Genomic DNA, 22,726 nt, shown 5'->3' on the forward strand with positions numbered 1-22,726 from the left:
TGCTATTTGGCGGCGATTTCTTCCAAAGTTCGAGCTGGCGCGCTCGAAAGCGACTTTATGTCGATGTTCAAAAGGCCAGGCGACAACTTGAGGGTCGTTTGTTGGGGGGACGTGATGTCCCCGCGTGTTCGTCGTTGGCCGAGAGGATCCGATTGGCTGGTATCGGGCGCCGCACCATCGCCGCCGCTCCTGCACGCACACTCGGACACGTGTGAACAAATCGCACCAAAAAAAGCCGATGGACGCCCGCGAGCAAAAATACGGCCAACAGACCTCGTCCCGGCGTCGCCGAAGCCGAGGCCCCGCCCTAAGTCCCGCCCTTTGGCTCCGGGCTCCGCCCCCGCAGAACCTTGACGACCACTTTGGGACACGGACGCCTCAACGCCGCCGCGGCCTCCCGGTGAGACGCCCGCCGGAGGTCGGCGCCGTTGACCTCCAGGATGCGGTCGCCGGGCAACAGGCGTCCGTCTTTGGCGGCCGCTCCGTCCTCGTACACCTCCAGGATCACGACGGCGCGCTGACAAACGGACGGCGGGGTCACAGGGGTCAAAGGTCGCCAAAGAGAACGACAGGAGCGGGACGGAGGCTTACGAGCGGCGTGTCGACGCCTCCCGCCACGGAGAGCCCCAGCGCCAGACGACCTTTGCGGATCTCCAAGGTCGTCTCTCGGCCCGGAAGGACGGGGCGGCTGGACGGGTCCCGGGAGGCGGGGCTTCCGGCCTCCCGGCCCACGCCGAAAACCGCCTCCTCGTTGTTGTCATCAGAGGCCCCGCCCACTTCACCGTCCGGCGTTTCGCAGCAAGACCCTGCGCGAGGGCGGGCGGGCGGGAGGGGCGGGGACGTTAGCCCGTTAGCACGTTAGCACAGCGAAAGTTGTGGCGCTCCCCACACCCAAAGCTCCACCGGAGGTTTGTTTGGCGGCAAGGACACGGCGGTGAAGGAAGGATGGCGGAAAAGTGTCATCATCATCATAATAATTAATAATAATAATAATAATACATTTCATTCATCAGTGCCTTTCAAAAATCTCAAGGTCACTTTACAGTCACAGGATCTCTTTTTCTGTGGGTGAGCAGCGGCAGCCACACGCGTCAGCGTTCACTCAACCCGGTAACTCAAATAGATAGAAAGCTCGCTGGCTATCTGGCTAATAGATAGCTAGCTAGATAGATAGCTAATATGTTTCCCGACTCAAACAGCTAGGTAGCGAGCTATATAGCTAATAAATAGCAAGCTAGATAGCTAGCTAGCTAATATATTTCATGTATCAAATAGCTAGGTAGCTAGCTATATAGCTAATAGATAGCAAGCTAGATGGATAGATGGCTAACGGATAGCTAGCCATTATTTTTTTTTTGGGGGGGGGGGCTAAAACGCCTTACTATACATGGTGTTTTTTTTAATCTGCTAAAAACGCTTTCCTCTACATCAGCGGTGGGGAACGTATGGCTCGCGAGCCACATGTGGCTCTTTTGATGATTGCATGTGGCTCGCTGATAAATCTAAAGACATATTCTCGCTTTAAAGTGTGTGTGTGTGTGTGTGTGTGTGTGTGTCTCTCACTGAAAAACATGTTGAAATATTTTCTGGCTCTCTTAGTCAAAAAGGTTCCCTGCTAGACATGGTGGGTTTTTTTTTTGCGCCTAAAACGCCTTTGTGCGCCTGATACAAAACATAAGGACTCCAATAAATAAGCAGCCTCATTTGGTTCTTCACAACTCTTTCATTAGAGCAAGAAAAAGTGTCCAAACACACACACACACACACACACACGTCATCTTTTTACCATTCAGACCCCGCCCCCCCCCCCCGAAAGATTGACGAATGTGTGTCCCCCCCGCCCCCCCTCAACGGGGGAGAGAGGGGCGACGCACAAAGGCGGCCCAAGTCCCAAATAAGTCCGCAATCCAAGCAAGCGCACATCAAAGCGTCACGGAATCAAAGGCGGGAAAAACAATGGCGGATGGTGGGGGAGGTCGGGGGGGTCGGGGGGTCATACAAGGCCTGCAAAGACAAAAAAAATGTTTTCAACGCTGCCAAATGCTACTAAGCCAATCTGAAGAAAGGCGAGTAAGGGGCAAACGACGCCAGCGTTCACTCAACTTGGAAGTAACATAAAGTAAAAAAAAAAAAAAAAACAATCATAATAATAACATCTAATATGACAACACAAAGACACAGAGACCGACTGACCTTGGGGGGCCTGCAGCGAGTCCCGCGCCGATTGGCTGGGGGGCCTGTAAGGGGGCGGGGCTCCTCGCACCATCTGCACTCACACACACAAAATCAACAAATTCCAAATGGACATTTGTCATCATCATCATCATAATAATAATAATAATAATATAATTCATTTTTAAGCGCCTTTCAAAACTCTCTTCAGAGTCACAGGATCCGTTTTTTTGTGGGTGAGCAGCAGCAGCCACACGCGCCAGCATACACTCAACCCAGAAGTAAATCAAATAGATAGAAAGCTAACTAGCTAATAGATAGCTAGCTAGGCCTTCACCCAACCCGGAAGTAACTCTGATAGAAAGCTAGCTAGCTGATAGACAGCTAATAGATAGCTAAGTAACTCGGATAGAAAGCTAACTAGCTAATAGATAGCCAGCTAGGCCTTCACCCAACCCGGAAGTAACTCTGATAGAAAGCTAGCTAGCTAATAGACAGCTAATAGATAGCTAAGTAACTCGGATAGAAAGCTAACTAGCTAATAGATAGCCAGCTAGGCCTTCACCCAACCCGGAAGTAACTCTGATAGAAAGCTAGCTAGCTAGCTAGCTAATAGACAGCTAATGGATAGCTAAGTAACTCAGATAGCAAGCCAATAGATAGCTAATAGCTAGCCAGTTAGATAGCTATTGTACGCTATTATAATAAGATTAATAAAACATACTCGCGGGTTAGCGGCCAGACTCTGGACGATGAAGACGACGGGGCTCTCGGCGGATTTGATGGCGCGGACCGCCTCTTCGTGACTGGCGGCTTGGAGGTCCACACCGGACACCTACAGGGTGACGGTGGGGCGACACCCACCGACTTGAGATTTTGCCATTTTGGTGAGGGTCAAGGGGGGTGAGGGGGGTGTTGTACCCGCAGGATCTTGTCCCCGGTCTTGAGGGCGCGGGTGTCGTGGGCGGGGCTTCCTCGCAGGACCCTCTTGATGAAGATGCCTTTGAGCTCTTCGCCGTTCCTCAGACGCTTGATCACGTGATGGCCGCCCACGATGCTCAGGCCCAGCGACTCGCCCGCCTTGGGGCGCACCTCCACCCTGCGGGGGGCGGGGCAAGGCGTCACCCAAAGGCCGCTCGGGGACTAAATGGGGGTTGATTACCTGCGCGGGGGTCCCCAGTGACTGAAGGCGGGGCTTTCCCAGGACGGGCCCCCCTCCCTACACGAAGGCAACGTGAGCAAGATGGCGCAAGCGACCCCCCCGCGACCCCCGGTGCGACTTACCCGCCTCCTCTTGCGGCGGCGGAGAATCCCCCGTGACCCCGCCTCCGGCGCTTCTCGCTGTCAATCGTGCCCGTGACGGACCTGCGGCAGCAAACGTGAGGGTCGACAAAACTGCCTTTGTTAGCAATTTTAGCAATATGCTAGCTAGCTATTTGCTCTCCACTAACTGGCTGTATTATTATTATTATTATTAAATTAGCTATCTGGCTATCTATTTGCGACTTGCTATGTATTTTCTCTCTACTTGCTATCCATTAGCTAACTGGCTAGCTGGCTGGTAATCTATCTAGCTGTCTATTAGCTGGCTGGCTATCTAGTTAGCTATCTATTAGGTATGTCTTAGCTAGCTAGCTTTCCATCTAGTTGAGTTATTCCAGGTTGAGTGAATGCTGGCGCGCTTTATTTATTTTTCTTAAACTGCCTTTGTTATCAATTTTGCTCATCTGCTAGTTAGCTATCTATTTGCTATCTATTAGCTAACTGGCTAGCTGGCTGGCTATCTAGTTAGCTAACTGGCTAGCTGGCTGGCTATCTAGTTAGCTATCTGGCTATCTATTTTGTTCCTATTTGATATCTATCTGCTTTCATTTGCTATCTAATAGCTAACTGGCTATCTATCTAGCTATCTATGAGCTGGCTGCCTATCTTGTTAGCTATCTGGCTACCTATTTGTTATTTTCTATCTATTTGCTATCTATTACCTAAGATGGCTGGCTATCTAGATAGCTATATGGCTAACTATCTATTAGCTATGTATTAGCTAGCTAGCTTGCTATTTGAATACTGGCGCGTGTGGCTGCCACTGCTCACCCACAGAAAAACCGATCCTGTGACTGTAAAGTGACCGTGAGAGTTTTGAAAGGCGCTCGGAAATTAATCGTATTCTTCTTTGGGATTGAAAGCAGACGGCGGCGTCGACGACTCACTCCGCGTCTGTCGCGCTGCGTTCCGAGTCGGCCTCGGCACGGTCGCTGTCGCCCGAAATGTGGGCGTCGTCGGTCTGAAAGGCAAACGCCAAGAGCGGATGAGCGGCGGCGAAGGGACCAGTCCCCCCCTACCCCTACACCTTTTTTTCACCAGTGGAAAATTCGACTGACCGAAGAGCCCGCCTTCCAAGGGTCTGGCGGCGGGGGCGTGGTCCCGGGAGACCAGCTGCTCTCCGTCTGGTCCTCGTCCACCGCCATCTCCTCGCCTTCGTCGGACGCCAGAGAAGACGACGCCGGCGGTGCCGGCGGGGGGTGGGCGCTCTCGGCGAGCCCCCCCTCCGAATCCTGCGAGGAGCCCAAACGCAAATTGGCCGTCGGCAACGCAAAGGTCAGGTCGGGTCGGGTCAGGTCGGGTCAGGTGAGGCGGGACACCCCCATCGGACTCTTGGCAGCAGACCCGCCCCCCTCACCCTCTTCTTGTATTTATTGTATTAGGTCATGAAAGGAGGTTCATTACTTATTAGCTAGCTTTCCATCTATTTGAGTTACTTCCAGGTTGAGTGAAGCCATCTATTTGCTAGCTACATGGCAAGCTATCTACAGTATTACCTGTCTAGTTAGCTATCTACTGTATTCGCAAGCGTTCCATCTATTTGAGTTACTTCTGGCTTGAGTGAACGCGGGCGCGTGTGCCTGCCACTGCTCACCCACAGAAAAATGATTCATGTGACTGTAAAGTGACATTGAGAGTTTTTAAAGGCACTTTGAAATGAAATGGATTATCATCATTATTATTAGCTATCTATTAGAGCTAGCTAGCTTTCTATCTATTTGAGTTACTTCCAGGATGAGTGAACGCTGGCGTGTGTGGCTGCCGCTGCTCACCCACAGAAAAACGGATCCTGTGACTGTAGAGTGACCGTGAGAGTTTTGAAAGGCGCATGGAAATGTATTATTATTATTATTATGATGATGATGGTGATTATTACTATTCAATGTGCTTTTGCGGTGCAAGACGTGAGACAGAGACAAAGAGGAAGTGGCGCCACGCCAGCTTTCCTGCGGTGACCTAATACTGCGGTAGACGTGCGGCGGGATGCTCCCCCACTTAAGAGTGCAGCAATGTCGGAGAGCTGATGGAGCACTTTGTCGCGTCCCGACATTCAGCTGACTCAGACACTCTCGCGGTGGACACTTTGGCACTCAAGCCCGCAAACACTCACGTTATTATTAGTATGATCATTATTATTATTATTATTATTCAATTTCATTTCTAAGCGCCTTTCAAAGCTCTCTCGGTCACTTTACAGTCACAGGATATGTTTTTCTGTGTGTGAGCAGCGGCAGCCACATGCGCCAGGGTTCACTCAACCCGGAAGTAACTCAAATAGACAGAAAGCTAGCTGGCTAACAGATAGCTAGCTAGATAGCTAGTTGTGTGAAGTTCATTCTGTCTCCTTATTGTCTGTTACAAATTAGCTAGATAGCTATTTAGCTAATAGATAGCTAGCTAGAAGAAAAAGAGGGGGGCAATAGGGGTTATAGGTTTGAAAAGAGCAACGGACGGGTGGCGACTGACCGGCAGCGGCTTGCGCAGGCCTAGGCGCACGGCGCCGGGCGGCGCCCCCTTGAGGACGGCGACGGCCCCCTCCAGGCCGAGCCCCCCCAGGCGCACGCCGTTGACCGACACCAACTGGTCGCCCGGGAGCGGAGCGCCGGCGCGCTCGGCCGCCCCGCCCGCCACCAGCGAGCGGATCACCGTCACGCAGCCGCCGGGGTCCGAAGGGTCCTCAAGACAAAAACAAAAATGGCGTCAGGTGCGCCATTCTGGTCACCCGTGGCGACGGCCCAAGGCATCCCACTGAATGCTTAATGGCTCTTACCCCCCCTCCCCCCCGAAAAAAAACGGCTGTGTCGGGACGTTGGCATTCCACAAAGGCGCATTCGGTCAAGTGGGGGGGGGGGGGGGGGGGGGGGTGTCCCAAAACCGGTTGGGGACTAAATATGGAATTCAATTAAGCATTGTCGTCATCACCCCCCCCCCCTCCCTAATATTGCAACGGTCAAAAGCTGTGCTGTCAAGGGAGTCGTGATGAGAAGTCCGGCTCTTTTCAGAGAGCCAGTTCTTTTAGCTCCCAAATGGCTCATCAGTTTGTTTGTTTGTTTTGTTGCTTAAATTAATTAACTACCAAAATATTATGGAAAATTGTGGCTGACAATGGCGATACCGCCGACCCTTGACCCCCTCGTGACCTTACCATTGGTTTAACACCCTCAGCGCTAGTGATGGGAATTCCGGCTCTTTTCAGAGAGCCGCTTCTTTTGGCTCGGCTCACTAAAAAGATTCGGCTCTTTGAGCTCCCAAATGGCTCCTCATTTTTTTGTTGCTTAAATTAATTAACTCCCAAAAAATCATGTCAAATGATTTGAAAAACGAATTACTCATGTAAAAAATACACTATATCAAATATTGATATGGCTTAATTTCTATGTGCACGGAGTTAGCAGATGCTAACTTTCACTTTGCTTGTGACTACTCTAGTCTGATGATCAGCTGTCACTCATTTGCTTCTCATATTTATAATGCTTTCATAGCAACTAGTAAAACATATCATCATTGAATAATAACAGCATCATGTAATAACATTTGTCCACCTGTCTACCCTAACCGTGCTTCCCCTTCTCCTCACTGCTGCGTGTGTCTATAATTCTCCCCTCCCTCCTCCATCACGGATATCGACCAATCACGTGCGGCTTTAACCAAAGACCGGGGACGGGAAATAGAGGACAAAAAAAGTCTACTCCCATTTCCGGCTCCTTGTTAGGAACCGGCTCTGAGAACCAGCTCGTTTGCGAACGACACATCACTACTAGACAGTAGTGATGGGACTTCCTGCTATTTTCAGAAAGCCGGTGATTTTGGCTCGGCTTAGTAAAAAGATCCGGCTCTTTTAGGTCCCAAATGGCTCCTCAGTTTTTTTGTTGCTTATATTAATTAACTACCAAAAATCATGTAAAATTATGTGAAAAATTAATTACTCGTGTAAAAAATACACGATATCAAATATTTTTATTGATACGCCGTCATTTATATGTGCACAGAGAGCATCCACAAATGTTGGCTTTCCATTTTTTGGCCCGTTCTTGGACTACAGCACATTCTTTGTCTTATATGATTCTGGTATGATTCTTTGAGACTGTTGCGGGTCTGTAAATCTTCCCTCCCTCGTCTACCACGGATATTGACCAATCACGTGCGGCTTTAACCGAAGACTGGGGGCGGGGAATAGAGGGGAAAAAAGTCGGCTCCGATATCCGGCTCCTTGTTAGGAGCCGTCTCTCTTCGTTCACTTCAGAGATCCGGCTCTGAGAACCGGCTCGTTTGCAAACGTCACATCACTTGAAGGGAGGCCACTAGGGGGAGCCACAGGACGGAAATAACTCACCGTGCTTCATGATTACAAATAGTCATTAAAAAAAGGGACAAATCGTTTGTCTGCTTGCACTTCAGAATCAAAGTACTTTTGCCCCCCTGCTGTGGATCAAAGGTTAGCGTTGTGGCTGGAGGAGGGGGGTCACCTGGTAGTCCAGAATGCTGAAGCCCAGACCACCGCCGGCCTCCTTGTGGAGCTCCAACACGTCCACCTCAGAAGACCACACGGTCAGCTCGTCCTCCTTATCGTCGTCGTCGTCGTCTTCCTGCCGGCACATCACCCTCACGTTAGACGTCCGTCTGTCCGTTTGAAGACAACATTCAGGTCTGTCCACATTTATTATTCATTTTTCTTAACTGATTCTAAAGTGCAGTTGTTATCAATTTTGCTCACATGCTAGCTAGCTATCTATTTGCTATCTATTAGCTAGCTGGCTGGCTATCTGTCTAGCAGCTATCTATGAGCTGCCTGGATATCTAGTTAGCTATCTGGCTATCTATTTTCTTTCTATTTGCTATCCATTAGCTGATTGGCTAGCTGGTTGGCTTTCTATCTAGCTATCCATTAGCTGTCTGGCTATCGAGTTAGGTATCTGGCTAACTTTCTATTAGCTATGTATTAGCTATCTAGCTTTCTATCTATTTGAGTGACTTCCGGGCTGAGTGAACGCTGGCGCATGTGGCTGCCGCTTCTCACCCACAGACAAAAAAACTTGTGAATCCTGTGACTGTCAAGTGACCTTGAGAGTTTTGAAAGGCGCTTAGAAATCAATTGTATTATTATTAGTATTCTAATTAAAATAAGGATCGTACGTGGCGGCGGCGTCCCGGCGAGCGTTTTTCCGCTTCCGAGTCGGACGTGGTCGTCAGCTGTCGGCAGCAGACCAGCGTGACAGGGGGCGGGGCCTCCTTGAGGAAGGTCAGCACCTGGCGACGAGACTTTCCGCGCAGCTCCACCTGGTTGACCTGCGAGGTCGGGGTGGACGCAAGCCATCAAAGCGGCGGTGGCGCGAGGGGCCGCTTCGGCGCGCCCACCTGGAGCAGCTCGTCCTCCGCCCTCAGGAGACCATCTTGGTGGGCGGGGCCCCCGGGCACCACGCCGGAGACGTAGTGGTGGCCGTGGAACGAGTCCAACTCCAGGCCCAGTCGGAGCGTGTGCACCGGAAGGAGCTAAGGGACGACGCCACACGTCACGCCGTGTCGGGCAGACAGCAAATAGATAGCCAGCAAGATAGTTAAATAGCTCATAGACAGCAAATAGATAGCTAGATAGACAGACAGCGAATAGATAACTAGCGAGATAACCAGCTAATTAGTCAGATAGCTAATAGACAGCAACTAGATAGCAAGGTAGATAGCCAGCTAGTTAGATAGCTAATAGACAGCAAATAGCTAGCTAGCCAGCTAGTTAGATAGCTAATTCACCTTGTGAATAGATAGATAGATAGATAGATAGATAGATAGATAGATAGATAGATAGATAGATAGATAGATAGATAGATAGATAGATAGACAGCGAATAGATAACTAGCTAGATAACCAGCTAATTAGTCAGATAGCTAATAGACAGCAACTAGATAGCAAGGTAGATAGCCAGCTAGTTAGAGAGCTAATAGACAGCAAATGGCTAGCTAGCTAGATAGCCAGCTCGATAGTCAGATAGCTAATATTCAGCAAATAGCTAGCTAGATAGTTAGCTAGCTCGATAGCCAGCTCTATCGTTAGATAGCTAATAGACACAAATAGATAGCGAGCTAGACAGACATCAAATAGATAGCTAGCTAGATAACCAGCTAATTAGTCAGTTAGCTAATAGAAGGCAAAGCGATAGCCAGCCAGCCAGCTAGTTAGATTGCTAATTCACCTTGTTAGATACCTTGTTAGTTAGATATCTAGTTATTTAGATAAATTTAGACAGCAAATTGACAGATAGCAAGATAGCCAGCTAGATAGTTAATAGACAGCAAATAGATTGCTAGCTAGATAGCCAGCTAGATAGTTAGATAGCTAATAGACAGCAAATAGCTAGCTAGCTAGCTAGCCAGCTAGATAGCTAAATCACCTTGGAGGTCCTCTGCGGTTGGGCGTCGTCCTCCGCGGCGGGATGCAAGTCCACCACCTGAAAGAAGGGCCTTCCGGCGTCAACAGGTGGCGCCGGTGGGGGGGTGGGGTGTCCTGGAAACGCCGGTCATGTCTCACCAGGACTTGTTGGTTTGGACCGAGAGCTCGCTGCCAATTGGCCTTCAGCGCCGCCGCAGGAACTGCACGCAAACCAGACGGGCAACAAGTCACACGCCAGCGCAAAAAAACAACAAAAGCGGCCATCTTGTCAAAGGCTCCGTCTGGCTGGCTTTGTATACATTAGCTAACCGGCTAGCTGGCTGGCTATCTATCTACCTATTTATTAGCTATCTGGCTAGCTAGTTGGCTATTTGCTCGTTATTTTCTTTCTATTTGCTACCCATTAGCTATCTATCTAGCTATCTATTAGCTGGCTGGCTATCTAGTTAGCTATCTGGCTAACTATCTATTAGCTAGCTAGCTTTCTATCTATTAGAGTTACTTCCAGGTTGAGTGAACGCTGGCGCGTGTGGCTGCCGCTGCTCATCCACAGAAAAACTTTATCCTGTGAGAGTTTTGAAAAGTGCTTAGAAATGAAATGGATTATTGTTATTAGCGTCAGCCGCCGTTGCTATGGCAACGCGGCTCAAGCGGATGGCGGTCGGCTGCTGAGCTCAGCATCAAATCCAAAACAGTGAAAATGAAATTAGCATTGCTAAGCGCGGGCGGGCCGTCATTCATCTTTGCCGCCGGCGAGAATAAAATCGTCCAATGGCGAGCCGGCGCGTTTTGGCAAGCACCGACGGGAACGCCGGCAATGGACACCGCACGACCACGGCTGGGCTACCTGCGTCCGGGGACCTTCCCGCGTCGGCGGCGTTGCTCCTGCGGACGAGCGTGAGCATCACGGTGCGTCCCGTCCGCTTCATGACCTCCAGCACTTCCTGGTTGCTCCGACCGTGCAGGCTGACGCCGTCCAGCTGGGCGGGCACAAGACAAACGCCGCTCGGCCATCTTGGAAGGATGACGGAAAGACCACGCGTGACCGCAAACGGCCGGCCACCCGTTTCACCCCATTTGGCCCCGTTTGGGGTTAGTATTTTGTTTTTTTGGAAACAACTTCACAGCTGTGGAAGGAGAATTTGTTTGTTTTGTTTTGAGGGGGGAGGGGCATCATTTCAAAGGGCAAAGGTCACGGGCGGGAGTGCGACGTGTGGTCACTCGACAAAGGTGTGGCTGAAGGCGCCACTTTTTAAGAGCGACCAAGATGACGGCGGCCGACGACGATGATGACATCGAGACGGTGGCTGGGGGGGGGGCGGGGCTTACGGCAATGAGTCGGTCTTGCACCCGGATGTTCCCGCTGAGGTGGGCGGCGCTGCCCGGGACCACGTGCTTGATGAACACGCCCACCGCATCTGGCAGGAGATTGACAACCGTCAACTCAAACAATATGATGAACAAGATTTTGAAGAATCATAAAGATAATCCATTCGATTTCCAAGCGCCTTTCAAAACTCTCAAGGTCACTTTAAAGTCACTGGATCGGTTTTTCTGTGGGTGAGCAGCGGCAGCCGCACGCACCAGCATTCACTCAACCCGGAATAACTCAAATAGATTGAAAACTAGCTGGCTAGCTAATACGTAGCAAACTGGATAGCTAATAGATGGCTTGCTAGATAGCTATCCAGCTAGATAGTTAATAGATAGCTATCCAGCTAGATAGCTAATAGATAGCTACCCAGCTAGATAGCTAATAGATAGCCAGCCAGATAGATAGCTAATACACAGCAAATAGCCCGAGTGGAAGCCAAGCTACGTAATGTTCCGATTCATGATTTCTGAAACTTAAAGGACAACCGACGTCACTTTTTTGTTTTTTAACTGACATCAGAAAAACGTTTGATAGCATCTAAAGTACCCAAAACACGCAGTATGATATTTTTATTCAAATACAAAACACCAATCAAAATGACTCAAAGTGTCCAAAATCTGCAAAAAAATGAGCATTTTCAAAAAGTCCCGCCCCCAGTTTGTGACGTCACGCCAAGACGTCTTGCATTGCTGGAGAATCCAAACAATGGCTTCAGATTCGGAGAAGATGCTTTCTTGTTACACATCCAGTTATGAATAGGATTCAAATAGTTCTGAAGGGGAAAGCATACATGTTTGCTATCGATTAAAGAATTTATTATGTGTCATTTTGAGGCAAACGGGCAAAAAAGAGGCACAAAATGGCGACCTCCTGTGGCCACCTCCGTTTACACAGGCTGATAAATTCCTTATATGGCGCTTGGACACCCTCTTCTGGCAGCTTTTGGGTGCAACACGATGTCCCCAGACCAAACAAGTACAGCAAAATACATTGACGTGATGGAAGGACCGCGACAATGCGTCTTTTTTACGGTCAAGGGCTGTCCTTTAGTGACGTCACGTACGGACTCGTCACCAACTCAAAAACAAAACTTTCTGAATATTCAGCGCGAGTCTTAAAAGGTAAACTATAGCTAGCTATATGCGGTGGAATCTTGGTCAAATCCGCTCAATAGAAGTCATTTGAAGCCATTTTACAAATTATGGACACAACTTGTCCGAAGACGTCGGTTGTCCTTTAACATGTATTTTTATATATGTTATTTATATGGCTAGCTGGCTGGCTACATAGCTGGCTTTCTATTTGCTGTGTATTAGCTATCTATCTGGCTGGACGGCTATCTAGCTACCTATCTATTAGCTATTTAGCTGGATAGCTATCGAGCTAGCTATCTATTAGCTAGCTAGCTAGTTTTCGATCTATTTAAGTTACTTCCGGGTTGAGTGAACGCTGGCGCATGTTGCTGCCGCTGCTCACCCAAATTAAACCAATCCTGTGAGTGTAAATTGACCTTGAGAGTTTTGAAAGGCGCTTAGAAATCAAATGTATTTTTTTATTATTATTAATAGAGAGCAAATAGACATTTGCTGTCTATTAGCTCTCTATATCAAATGTGATGTGGGGGCGGGCGTCTACCGTGACTGGTGAGGGCGTTTTGTCCAATGATGGAGATTCCCAGGCCTTCTCCGTCTTTCTTGGTGAGCGGAACCTCGTGGATCTCGTAGCCGTCCAGGTTGGGCTGAAACGCAAAGTGGCGAGTCTGCTCGTGGGGGCAGGAACCAGGAAGTGCGCTCACCGTCCTGCCGGACTGCCGAGGAAGCGACACGGGGGCGGAGTCAGGCGGCGGCGGGGGGGCGGGGGCCTCGGGACCGCCCGGCCCCTTGGCGACCAGCATGGTGACCCGACTCCCGCACGCCCGCAGCAGGCGGACCACCTCGTCGCTGCTCAGCCCGGAGGTGGGCGTGGCCCCGATGCGAAGGATGCGGTCGCCCGCGCGCAGGCGGCCGTCCTGTCGGGAGCGCCGCGTCGGCCCGAGAGAAGGCGTGGGAGGACGGGGCGACCAAGCGCACCTACCCTGTCGGCGACGCCCCCTCCGACCAGCGTCCGGACCACGGCGCCGCCGGCGCTCCCGCCCACGACGCCGAAGCCCAAACCCGAGCCGTCGTTGAGCAGCCGGATCTCTTCCGCGTCGGCAGCGACGACGACGACGGCGGGCGCCGCCTCCCCGTCCCGGGCCACCGTCAAGTCCACCGCCCGGCCGGGCGCCTGCAGCCAAGCCAGCGCCTGGCGCCGACCGGTGCCCGCCTCCAAGGGGCGCCCGTTGATGACCAGGATCTGATCGCGCGGCCGCAGACGCCCGTCCCTGCGCCAACGCGGGCCACGCGATTTGAAGCCCGCCCGACGGCCCAATTGGCGAAGGCCACACCCACCTGTCAGCGACGCCTCCGGGCCGGATGTGCTTGACAAAGATGTCGGCGGCGCCGCTTCCCGGGCGGAGGCCCGCCACGCTGAAGCCCAGCCCGCCCGAGGCCGGACGTGTCAGACGCACGTGCTCCGTCGCCCGGCCCTGATGTCGGGAACCGCCGCCGCAGACGCGGAAAACAAAACAGCCGTGAGCGGGAGAGCGCATCCGCGCGCCGCGTACGGACGGGCGAGGCCACAAAGGCGCCAATTGTGCTCATCGCGCGACGGTACTCACGGCGGCCGCGGCCGCGATCCACCGCCGCAGGCCGTCGGGCGACGGAGGGGCCTCGAGGGCGGGCGCCGTCGAGTCGTCGGTCAGGACGGCGCAGGCCGGGGGCGCGGCGATGCCCGGCGGCCCCCAGCGGCCCTCCTCTGGCGGCGGTGGCGGATTCAACTGGAGAGACGGGAGAGAGGACAACTCGAGTTATTTGTCCCAGCCACGTTTGGGCCAAGCGCAGTCACACGGTCGTGATGTCGTCAATGGAGCACAGCGATACCTCGGCTTACAAACTTTTCCGTTTACAAACGTTAAATTGATGAAACTTTTACCCTGGCGTACAAAGTATTTTTCGCAAGGAGCGCCACAATGAGTGATGTGTCGTACGCGAACGAGGCCGTTCTCCCAACAAGAAAATGGCAGCTGACTGTTTTTGTCCTGTATTCCCCAGTCGTCGGTGAAAGCCACGTGATTGGTCAAGAACGCAGCAGTGAGGAGAGGGGGGGGGTTAAACATGAAAGAGACAGGCAGATGACAGAGAGAGAGAAAATGGTGACATTTGGACTCGTTTCAACTTTATTGATAGTTCAAAGGCATTGTGTAGACTGCAAGGTTAAAATATCCCATCAATCAGGCTCCACAAATAACCCGCACAAGCCATCTGTACACTTGATGCAAAAAGCTATCAACCCAGCTAAACAGAACACAATTGATGAAGAACTAGGTAAAGAGAAAGCACCTACAAGGGATAATTCCTCAAGATGGTGGAAGAAGAAGGCTACGTTCCTCAAGTGTTTAATGCTGAAACCGGACACTCTATTTCATTATTCATTCAAGTCATCAACAACCATCACAAAGGTCAATAAAACCACTTTATTATACAGTACAGTTTATTTCTTTCATTGTAATACCATAGCACATTCATCAGACATAAAATAAGGTATATTATGTGTAGTTTTATGGCTTATTTAGTAGGAAATGATGTTTTATGGGGACCTGGGAACGGATTATTCTCATTTGAATGGTTTCCTATGGGAAATTAATTTTTGGGATACACACTTTTGGCCTTACACACTCTGTCTGGGAACCAATTAAGCTTGGCGACAGTTCCACACACGCATCGGCGTTCTGCGCTGACGCTGCTTTCTTCTTATGGCGGGCTTTTGGGCGCCATCTTGGGAAAAAAAGCCTTAAAACTACATAAAATGTACCTTCTTCTATGTATCATAAATGTGCGATTGTATTGTAATGAAAGAAATACACTGCACTGTATAATAAAGTCACTTTATTGACATTGGTGATGGTCGTTGATGGCTCTTAATTGACACCTGTTGCTTTCTGACTTGCGAAAGTGAGGCATCACATGATCATTCATCATGTTGACGATTCTCATAGCCACAGTCTTTTCTGGATGGAACTGTTCAATGAAAGCCGGCACATCATCCACTTTGCGTCCCATGTTCTGTCCAATGGAAACAATGTCGTCCAAAACAAGAGTCATGAAGATCAAATCCTTCAAAGTCCCTCTCAAGGATGCATGCGGGCCACAAATTCTTCCATGTTGCTTTCAAGGATGGAAGGGTAACATCATGCCAAGCCTTTTCGATCAGCTGAACACAATGATACACATTGAAATGGATTTAGCATATGCGGCTAAATCAGACAAACGCAAACCTCGTTTGTGTTTCTCAATGATCTCCTTCTTCTCCTCGACTGAAATTTTCTTTTGTGTCTTCTTAGGCTGAACACGAGCCTGTGGTGTCTTTTTCGATCCCCAAAAAGCAAAAGTATCTGTACAAAATCTGTTTTTCTACTTTCATTCCTTTCATCACTTTGCTGCTGTGAAATGTACATTTCTCCACTGTGAGACTTATAAAGGCCATAAAGTCCAATCCAATCCAAAAACTACGTGCAGGCGATCAACGTGTGCGTCTCTCTCTCTCACTTTTAATTTTCATACATTTAACATTCGTAAACCGGAAAGTTTGTAAGGCAGGGCGTTCGTAAACCGAGGTCCCACTGTATTTGTTTTTTTTAGGGGGCTGGGGGTGTCACGAACATGAAGACAAAGTCCCGTACGGCAAGACACACAACCTTGAGTGCGCGCACACAAAATCAATTCCTTCCCTGCAGGTAATGTACCAATGACCTTTCCTCTCACTTTGCGTCGTCGGGCGGGGGGCGAACGTCCAGGCGACCAGGCCGTTTGTCAAAGCGGGACGGCGAGTATTAAAGTGTGATTGATGGGCGCCGGGGAGGCCGAGCATAAATAAAGCGCCGCCGCCTTCATGGACTTCCAGTACATGGCGGCGCCGACACCCGCCGCAACCTTGGCGCCACTTACAATATGAAGCCCGCCATTATCTTAATTTGAAGCCGCCGTTGTTTATCGCTGAGGACCAAGACCTTAACGGGACGCTAAAGTGTACCCAGCTAACGTACATGCTAGCCGCGCCTTGAGATAACAGGGATTTCAATTTTTGCCCAATGTCAGCCATCTTTGTTTTTGTTTGCCTTGGATAATAATAATAATAATTTGATTTCTAAGCGCCTTTCAAAACTCTCACTTTACAGTCACAGGATAAGTTTTTCTGTGGGTGAGCAGCGGCAGCCATACTCGCCAGTGTTCACTCAACCCGGAAATAACTCAAATAGAAAGAACGTTAGCTAGCTAGCTAACAGATTGCTAATAATCTTTCAAAACTCTCAAGGACATAGCTAATAGATAGCCAGCTAGCTAGATCGCTATATCGCTAATAGCGATCTAGCTAGATAACTAATAGCGCCGGCGCCGTGTTTGATGCTGGCAAACTCTCGTCAAGTCATCTGCATTGCTGCGCTCCCCTACAGCACTTTAGCTTCATGCTAGGAACGCTAAACATGCACACACCCAGATGCTCAAACACGCGGCGGTGAGGTCGTCGGGGTGGCGGGCGCACCTGCTCCTTGAGGTGGGCGACGTCGCCCTGCAAAGCCAGCACATGCGCAAAGAGCGGGCTGTCCAAGATCTCCTGGAGCGCCGCCACGCGGCCCACGTGGCCCCGCCACTCCTCCTCCTGGGTCAGCTTGGCCTGTAGACGCGAGAGGGCCGCCGCCGCCCGCCGACACTCGTCGGGCGACACCGCTCCGCTGGGCGACGGCCAAACTGGTTCGGGGGCGGCCTTGTCCGGCATCCTGCCAGAAAACATGTCGGGTTCATCCACAGAGCCGTGATTTACTCAAATAGCTAGAAAGCTAGCTAGCTAATAGATAGTTAGCCAGATAGCTAACTAGATAGCCAGTCAGCTAATAGATAGATAGCTAGATAGCCATCCAGCTAGCCAGTTAGCTAATAGATAGCAAATAAAAAGCAAATAGATAGCTAGATAGCTAGCTTGCTAGCAGGCATATGAGCAAAATTCATAACAAAGGTAGTTTAAGAAAAATAAATAAAACGTGCCAGCGTTCACTCAACCCTGAATAACTCAAATACATAGACAGCTATCTAGCTAAGATATAGCTAATAGATAGTTAGCCATATAGCTAACTAGATAGCCAGCCAGCTAGTAAATAGCTAGCTAGAGAGCCAGCCAGCTAGCCAGTTAGTCAAATAGATACCAAATAGAAAGCAAATAGAAAGCGAATAGATAGCAAATAGATAGCTAGCTAGCATATGAGCAAAATTGATAGCAAAAGTAGTTGAAGAAAAATAAATAAATAAAATGCGCCAACGTTCACTCAACCCTGAATAACTCAGATAGAAAGCTAGCTAGCTAATACATAGCTAATAGTTAACCAGAGAGATAGCTAGACAGCCATCCAGCTAGCCAGTTAGCAAATAAAAAGCAAATAGATAGCTAGATATCTAGCTTGCTAGCTAGCATATGAGCAAAATTGATAACAAAGGTAGTTTAAGAAAAATAAATAAATAAAACGCGCCAGCGTTCACTCAACTCTGAATAACTCAAATACATAGAAAGCTAGCTAGCTAGCTAAGATATAGCTAATAGATAGTTAGCCATATAGCTAATTAGATAGCCAGCCAGCTAATAAATAGCTAGCGAGAGAGCCAGCCAGCCAGTTAGTCAAATAGATACCAAATAGAAAGCAAATAGATAGCAAACAGGTAGCTAGCATATGAGCAAAATTGATAGCAAAAGTAGTTTAAGAAAAATAAATAAATAAAACGCGCCAGCGTTCACTCAACCCTGAATAACTCAGATAGAAAGCTAGCTAGCTAATACATAGCCAATAGATAGTTAGTCAGATAGCTAACTATATAGCCAGCCAGCTAATAGATAGCTAGCTAGCCAGCCAGCTAATAGATAGCGAATAGGTAGCAAATAGATAGCTAGCTAGCTCGCATATGAGCAAAATTGATAACAAAGGCAGTTTAAGCCAAATAAATAAATAAATAAAATGTGCCAATGTATTATTATTATTGATTCGAGTATGACGCACAAAATTTTACACCTAAAAAAGAACTGAAAGTTTGGGTGCGCGCTATAAACGAGGCCAGGAGGGGGTAGCATTCCCATGGCTATTCTCCGTAGTCGCTTTGTTCCACCTTCAGCTGTTGTTCAGTTTGGATTCTCCTAAAAGACCCAGATCACTCGCATTCCTTTTTTTTAAAATTGTTGATTAGCATTAGCATCTTTAGCTACGCTTCATTTCCTTTGCTCGCCTCGCCCACACTGAAAACGTGAGTTAAGCATTGCTCTTTAATTGATATGCTGTGACCGAGCCCAGAAAAAAATGAAGGAAAATTTGATACCGATTTTTAATTGAAAATTAGGGGTGCGCGTTATAGACGTGTGCACGTTATACTAAAATAAATACGGTAAAAGTAGGAGGCCGACAGAATAAAACAAGATGCCGAAGGACTCCGAGCTTTTGTACATGGCCGTCGCTTGATTAGTCGCACAATGATGACGGCACGATATCTCATGTTTTACAGCCATGTGGATTGGCTGTGCATCTTCTCAGCCCCGCCCAGCCCGTCTGATCACGTGGGTTATTACATGTGAACTCAACTGCGGATTTCCGTCTGAGCGTTATCAACCGTGAAAAACGAGGGATTACTGTATTTTGGTCCAAACGGGCGGTCGAGACTTGAGTCATTTGTGGAAGCGCCACTAGAGGGAGCCACCGGAAGTGCTCGTGCCACAGCTTGACAATGGCAGACTGAGATGGACGGGACGCTCGGACGAGGGCGGAAGTGAAAAGGGGAGGACGACTGGGCGGGACGGGACGGAGGCTCCCACCAAACAAACCATTTGACGGTCCTCTTCGTCGATACTTGACAGTCACGAATAACGAACGTTGGAATGTGGCCAATGAGGCGAATGTCGTCGCGGCAACAGGTGCATGAACACCACATGAACAAAACGCACACAAACAAGACAATACAAACGTCCTCCGCTGGCGTGAACGCCGGAGAGAAGAAAAGAAAAGAAAAGAAAGAAAGCAAAGTTTCTGTTGTCGGGCAACTTTTTCGGCTAGCTGTTAGCAGGCAAATTGCTGATCTCGACGCGCCGCCCTCCCTCCCTTGCCCCAAAAGTCTCGTTTGATGCGGAAAAGAGAGTCGGGCGGGCGGCGTGGCCATTGAGACGGCAGCGAAGAGAAGCCAGCGTTTCTTTCAGAAGCTCCGGAGAAGATTCTGGAAAGTGAGGCGAAACTCACCTGAAGCGGTTTCACTCACAGGGAACGCTGCCTTCACTTGCGGTGGGAAACGCCACCACTCTTCACGAGAACACCAGCGCGCGGGTAGATTTCTTCCCCCTTTTTAATGTACAGTTTCAGCATTTACCTCACATCAACCTCTAAAAAACACGCAGTGGCACGTTAGTTTGAAATATTGCCAATGAAGGAAGATAACGCTTATTTTTGTGACATCGCCGCCTCCTCCCACCCGCGACCGCCTTGAAGGCGGTGCTGGATGACGTCACAGCGCTCGCCATGTCGCGGTGTTGTTTGCCCGTCGGCTCGGGGACGATGTTGTTGTTGTTTTTCTTCTGTTGGGCGTCTTTTCGTCGGTCGGTTGTCGCGGCGGAAGTTGCGGACGACGTGGGCAGCTGCCACAACCTGAGACTCGGACAATATCCTTCCCTTGACCCGCTTTACTCGTCTCGACGTCGATTGAATACTAAGGTCGCGCTAGCCCGCTAGCGCGACGCTTAGCCGTCGCCTACTAGCGGTCCAAAAAGCCGCCTGACATCGGAAGAATAGAAGATGTCAGCCGTCTAGATGAAAGCATCAAACCTGCTTATTCTTCTAGTACGATTCGTAGGCCAAAAAAAATGTACCGTTTTGCGTTGTGTTGAAATTGAGTCTGTCCGTCTTCGCCGGATATTTGCATGGACGCGCGTACTTCCGTGTGGCAAAAGCACGCGTGCAAAGCCTTTCACAGTGACTACAAGTAGGGATGGGACAAACATGTTCAATAAAATAATTCATCACACATTTCCTAACACCACATTAAAGTGCATTTGAATAGCTTTCAAATCATGTATAGATTATTTTTCTATGACAATAAGGAAATCATGGAATTTTTAATTTTGGCAATAGAGAATGTTCTGCCTCTAATGACGCAGTTAAAACAATGAAAATATGTGAGCAAGCATGGAGGGAAACGTGTGTCATACGTCATCATAAGCTGCATAGCTTGTAAAATCCCACCAAAAACCATCACGTACTTCACAAAAATGCAGTGAGATACGACTATGAGTACAGAGTGCGCTCGCTTCACTGGACAGAAACAATCGGGGGGGAATATAGCGAACTGTAGCGTACCTACTACAAGATTATGAAGTAAAAACAAACAGTAGACCTGGAATGATTTGAAATACTAGCATGTTTGCCCGATGGGTCGATTCATTGGCCATGGATAATGGTTGAATGTCGCAGAGTGGGCGCCCCAAAATGTTGACAGTGACTTTCGCTTTGGTGAATCCTTGACAGCCCCGCTGACGTATTTGTGTGATGACCCCAAGATCGACGATGCCACTCAGGAGCCCCAAAACTGCCAAGACGCCATGGCCTGGGGTGTGTGCCCCCTCCCGCTTGCCACTTTTACGACCAGGGGGGGGGGCGACTTGCTAACGCGTGCCCATTTGTGTCTGTAGCGGAATGTCGTCCGGCTCCAAACGTCACCTGTCGCCTGTCCAACGGGACCCAATTCCACTTCAGCGGGGAGGAGGTGGGCTTCAATCGCAGCATCCCCTGTCGCAACGTGTGAGTACAGGCCAGATGAGGTCGCCATGTGTCATTCGCCAACGAGATGGTTCTTAGAGCCGGATCCCTAAAGTCATCCAAGAGAGCCGCTTCCTAACAGGGAGCCGGAAATGGGAGCCGACTTGTTTGTCCTCTATTCCCCGCCCCCGGTCTTCGGTTAAAGCCGCACGTGATTGGTTGATATCCGTGGTAGAGGACGGAGGGGAGAATTAGACACGCGCAGCAGTGACGAGAAGGGTAGACAGGTGGACAAATGTAATCACATTATGCTGTTATTCTTATTATTATTCAATGATTATATTTTTTTCCGAGTTGCTATGATAGCATTATTAATATGAAAAGCAAACGAGTGACAGCTGATCATCAGATCAGAGTCACCACAGGGAAAGTCAAAGTTAGCATCCGCTAAATCTGTGCACATGTAAACCAAGCCATATCAATCAAAATATTGGATATAATGTATTTTTTTACATGAGTAATTTGTTTTTCACATCATTTGACATGATTTTTTGGGAGTGAATCAATTTAAGCAACAAAAACAACAAACAAACTGACAAGCCATTTGGGAGCCAAAAGAGCCGGATCTTTTTAATGAGCTGAGCCAAAAGAACCGGCTCTCTGAAAAGAGCCACAATTGCCATCGCTAGCGATTAGGGCGACAAACCAAGGGGAAGGCGAAGGGGTCAAGGGTCGGCGGAATCGCCCTTGTCAGCCATAATTTTACATGATATTTTGGCAGTTAATTTAAGAAACAAAAAAACAAACAAACGGAGGAGCCATTTGGGAGCCGAGCCAAAAGAAGCGGCTCTCTGAAAAGAGCCGCTATTGCCACCACCACGACGAGGGGCTTTTTGCGCCGTTTTGCGCTGACCTCGACCTTTGACCTCCCCTCTTTTGTGGTTTCAGGAGCGGCTACTCGTACAAGGTGGCGGTGGCTCTGTCGCTCTTCGTGGGCTGGTTGGGCGCCGACCGCTTCTACCTGGGCTACCCCGCGCTCGGTACGCCCCCCTGGCCCAAATCCCTTTGATCGCTTGCTCGGGCGGTCTTTGACGCAAGCGCCGTTGTTGACTTTGCGCCAGGTGTGCTGAAGTTCTGCACAGTGGGCTTCTGCGGCATCGGGACGCTGGTGGACTTTATCCTGATCGCCATGCAGGTGAGTGGAGGCGCCCGCCCGCCGTCGTCATCGTCCGCTCGCCACCCTAAGCGGCGCGCGTGCCCGTTCCAGATGGTGGGCCCGTCGGACGGCTCGGATTACGTGGTGGACTACTACGGCGCCCGCCTCAGCCGCCTGGCCATCGGCGAGCGCACGTACCGGAAGCCGCACCCGGCCCAGTGACCCGACTCGGCGACGGACTCGGCGCTTTTCGTTAGCTGTACGCGTTTCGCCAACGTGGGAGGAAAGCGGCACACCTGGAGAAAAACCACGCGGGAAGTCTCGGCGCGCTCGCCATTTGGAATTCCAAAGGCGGAAAATTGGAATGATTTCACCCTTGATTTATTGATTGATTTATTTGTCAATGATCACATGAGTGAGGTCAAAGGACAATCGATTTTGGACGGCAATAAAATAGTGAGAAAAGTCA

At 49.7% G+C, this 22,726-nt stretch overlaps 2 protein-coding genes across 2 annotated transcripts; one reads left to right on the plus strand and one right to left on the minus strand.

Moving 5' to 3' along the window:
• Window positions 1-2: 2 nt before the first annotated feature.
• On the minus strand, window positions 3-17,105 carry LOC148896059 (inaD-like protein). Its single transcript, XM_089001097.1, is given in 25 exon segments — window positions 3-189; window positions 274-340; window positions 343-517; window positions 592-806; window positions 2,194-2,266; window positions 2,897-3,007; window positions 3,094-3,271; window positions 3,335-3,391; window positions 3,457-3,537; window positions 4,383-4,456; window positions 4,554-4,727; window positions 5,962-6,171; window positions 7,962-8,081; window positions 8,629-8,781; window positions 8,851-8,985; window positions 9,878-9,934; window positions 10,015-10,076; window positions 10,724-10,856; window positions 11,206-11,294; window positions 12,887-12,989; window positions 13,047-13,259; window positions 13,325-13,613; window positions 13,681-13,817; window positions 13,950-14,108; window positions 16,871-17,105. Coding segments are annotated over 25 exon segments (3,486 nt in total). The 5' UTR covers window position 17,105.
• A 2,738-nt stretch (window positions 17,106-19,843) lies between these two features.
• tm2d1 (TM2 domain containing 1) lies at window positions 19,844-22,726 on the plus strand. The gene is made up of 6 exons (XM_089000166.1): window positions 19,844-20,008; window positions 20,881-20,954; window positions 21,035-21,143; window positions 22,050-22,141; window positions 22,223-22,296; window positions 22,369-22,726. The coding sequence occupies exons 1-6, from the start codon at window positions 19,869-19,871 to the stop codon at window positions 22,477-22,479; spliced, it is 600 nt and encodes a 199-aa protein (XP_088856292.1). The 5' UTR covers window positions 19,844-19,868; the 3' UTR covers window positions 22,480-22,726.

Source organism: Hippocampus bargibanti, linkage group LG07 (genome assembly GCF_051943395.1).
Source record: "Hippocampus bargibanti isolate YZ-2025 linkage group LG07, ASM5194339v1, whole genome shotgun sequence".
Classification (NCBI taxonomy): domain Eukaryota; kingdom Metazoa; phylum Chordata; class Actinopteri; order Syngnathiformes; family Syngnathidae; genus Hippocampus; species Hippocampus bargibanti.

Excerpts from the sequence above, each read along its gene's own strand:
- tm2d1 (XM_089000166.1), top strand. The coding sequence starts at position 19,869 with ATGTCGCGGTGTTGTTTGCCCGTCGGCTCGGGGACGATGTTGTTGTTG. Across the intron at positions 21,144-22,049 it reads AGCATCCCCTGTCGCAACGT|GAGCGGCTACTCGTACAAGG; the intron begins GTGAGTACAGGC and ends TTGTGGTTTCAG. Across the intron at positions 22,297-22,368 it reads TTATCCTGATCGCCATGCAG|ATGGTGGGCCCGTCGGACGG; the intron begins GTGAGTGGAGGC and ends TGCCCGTTCCAG.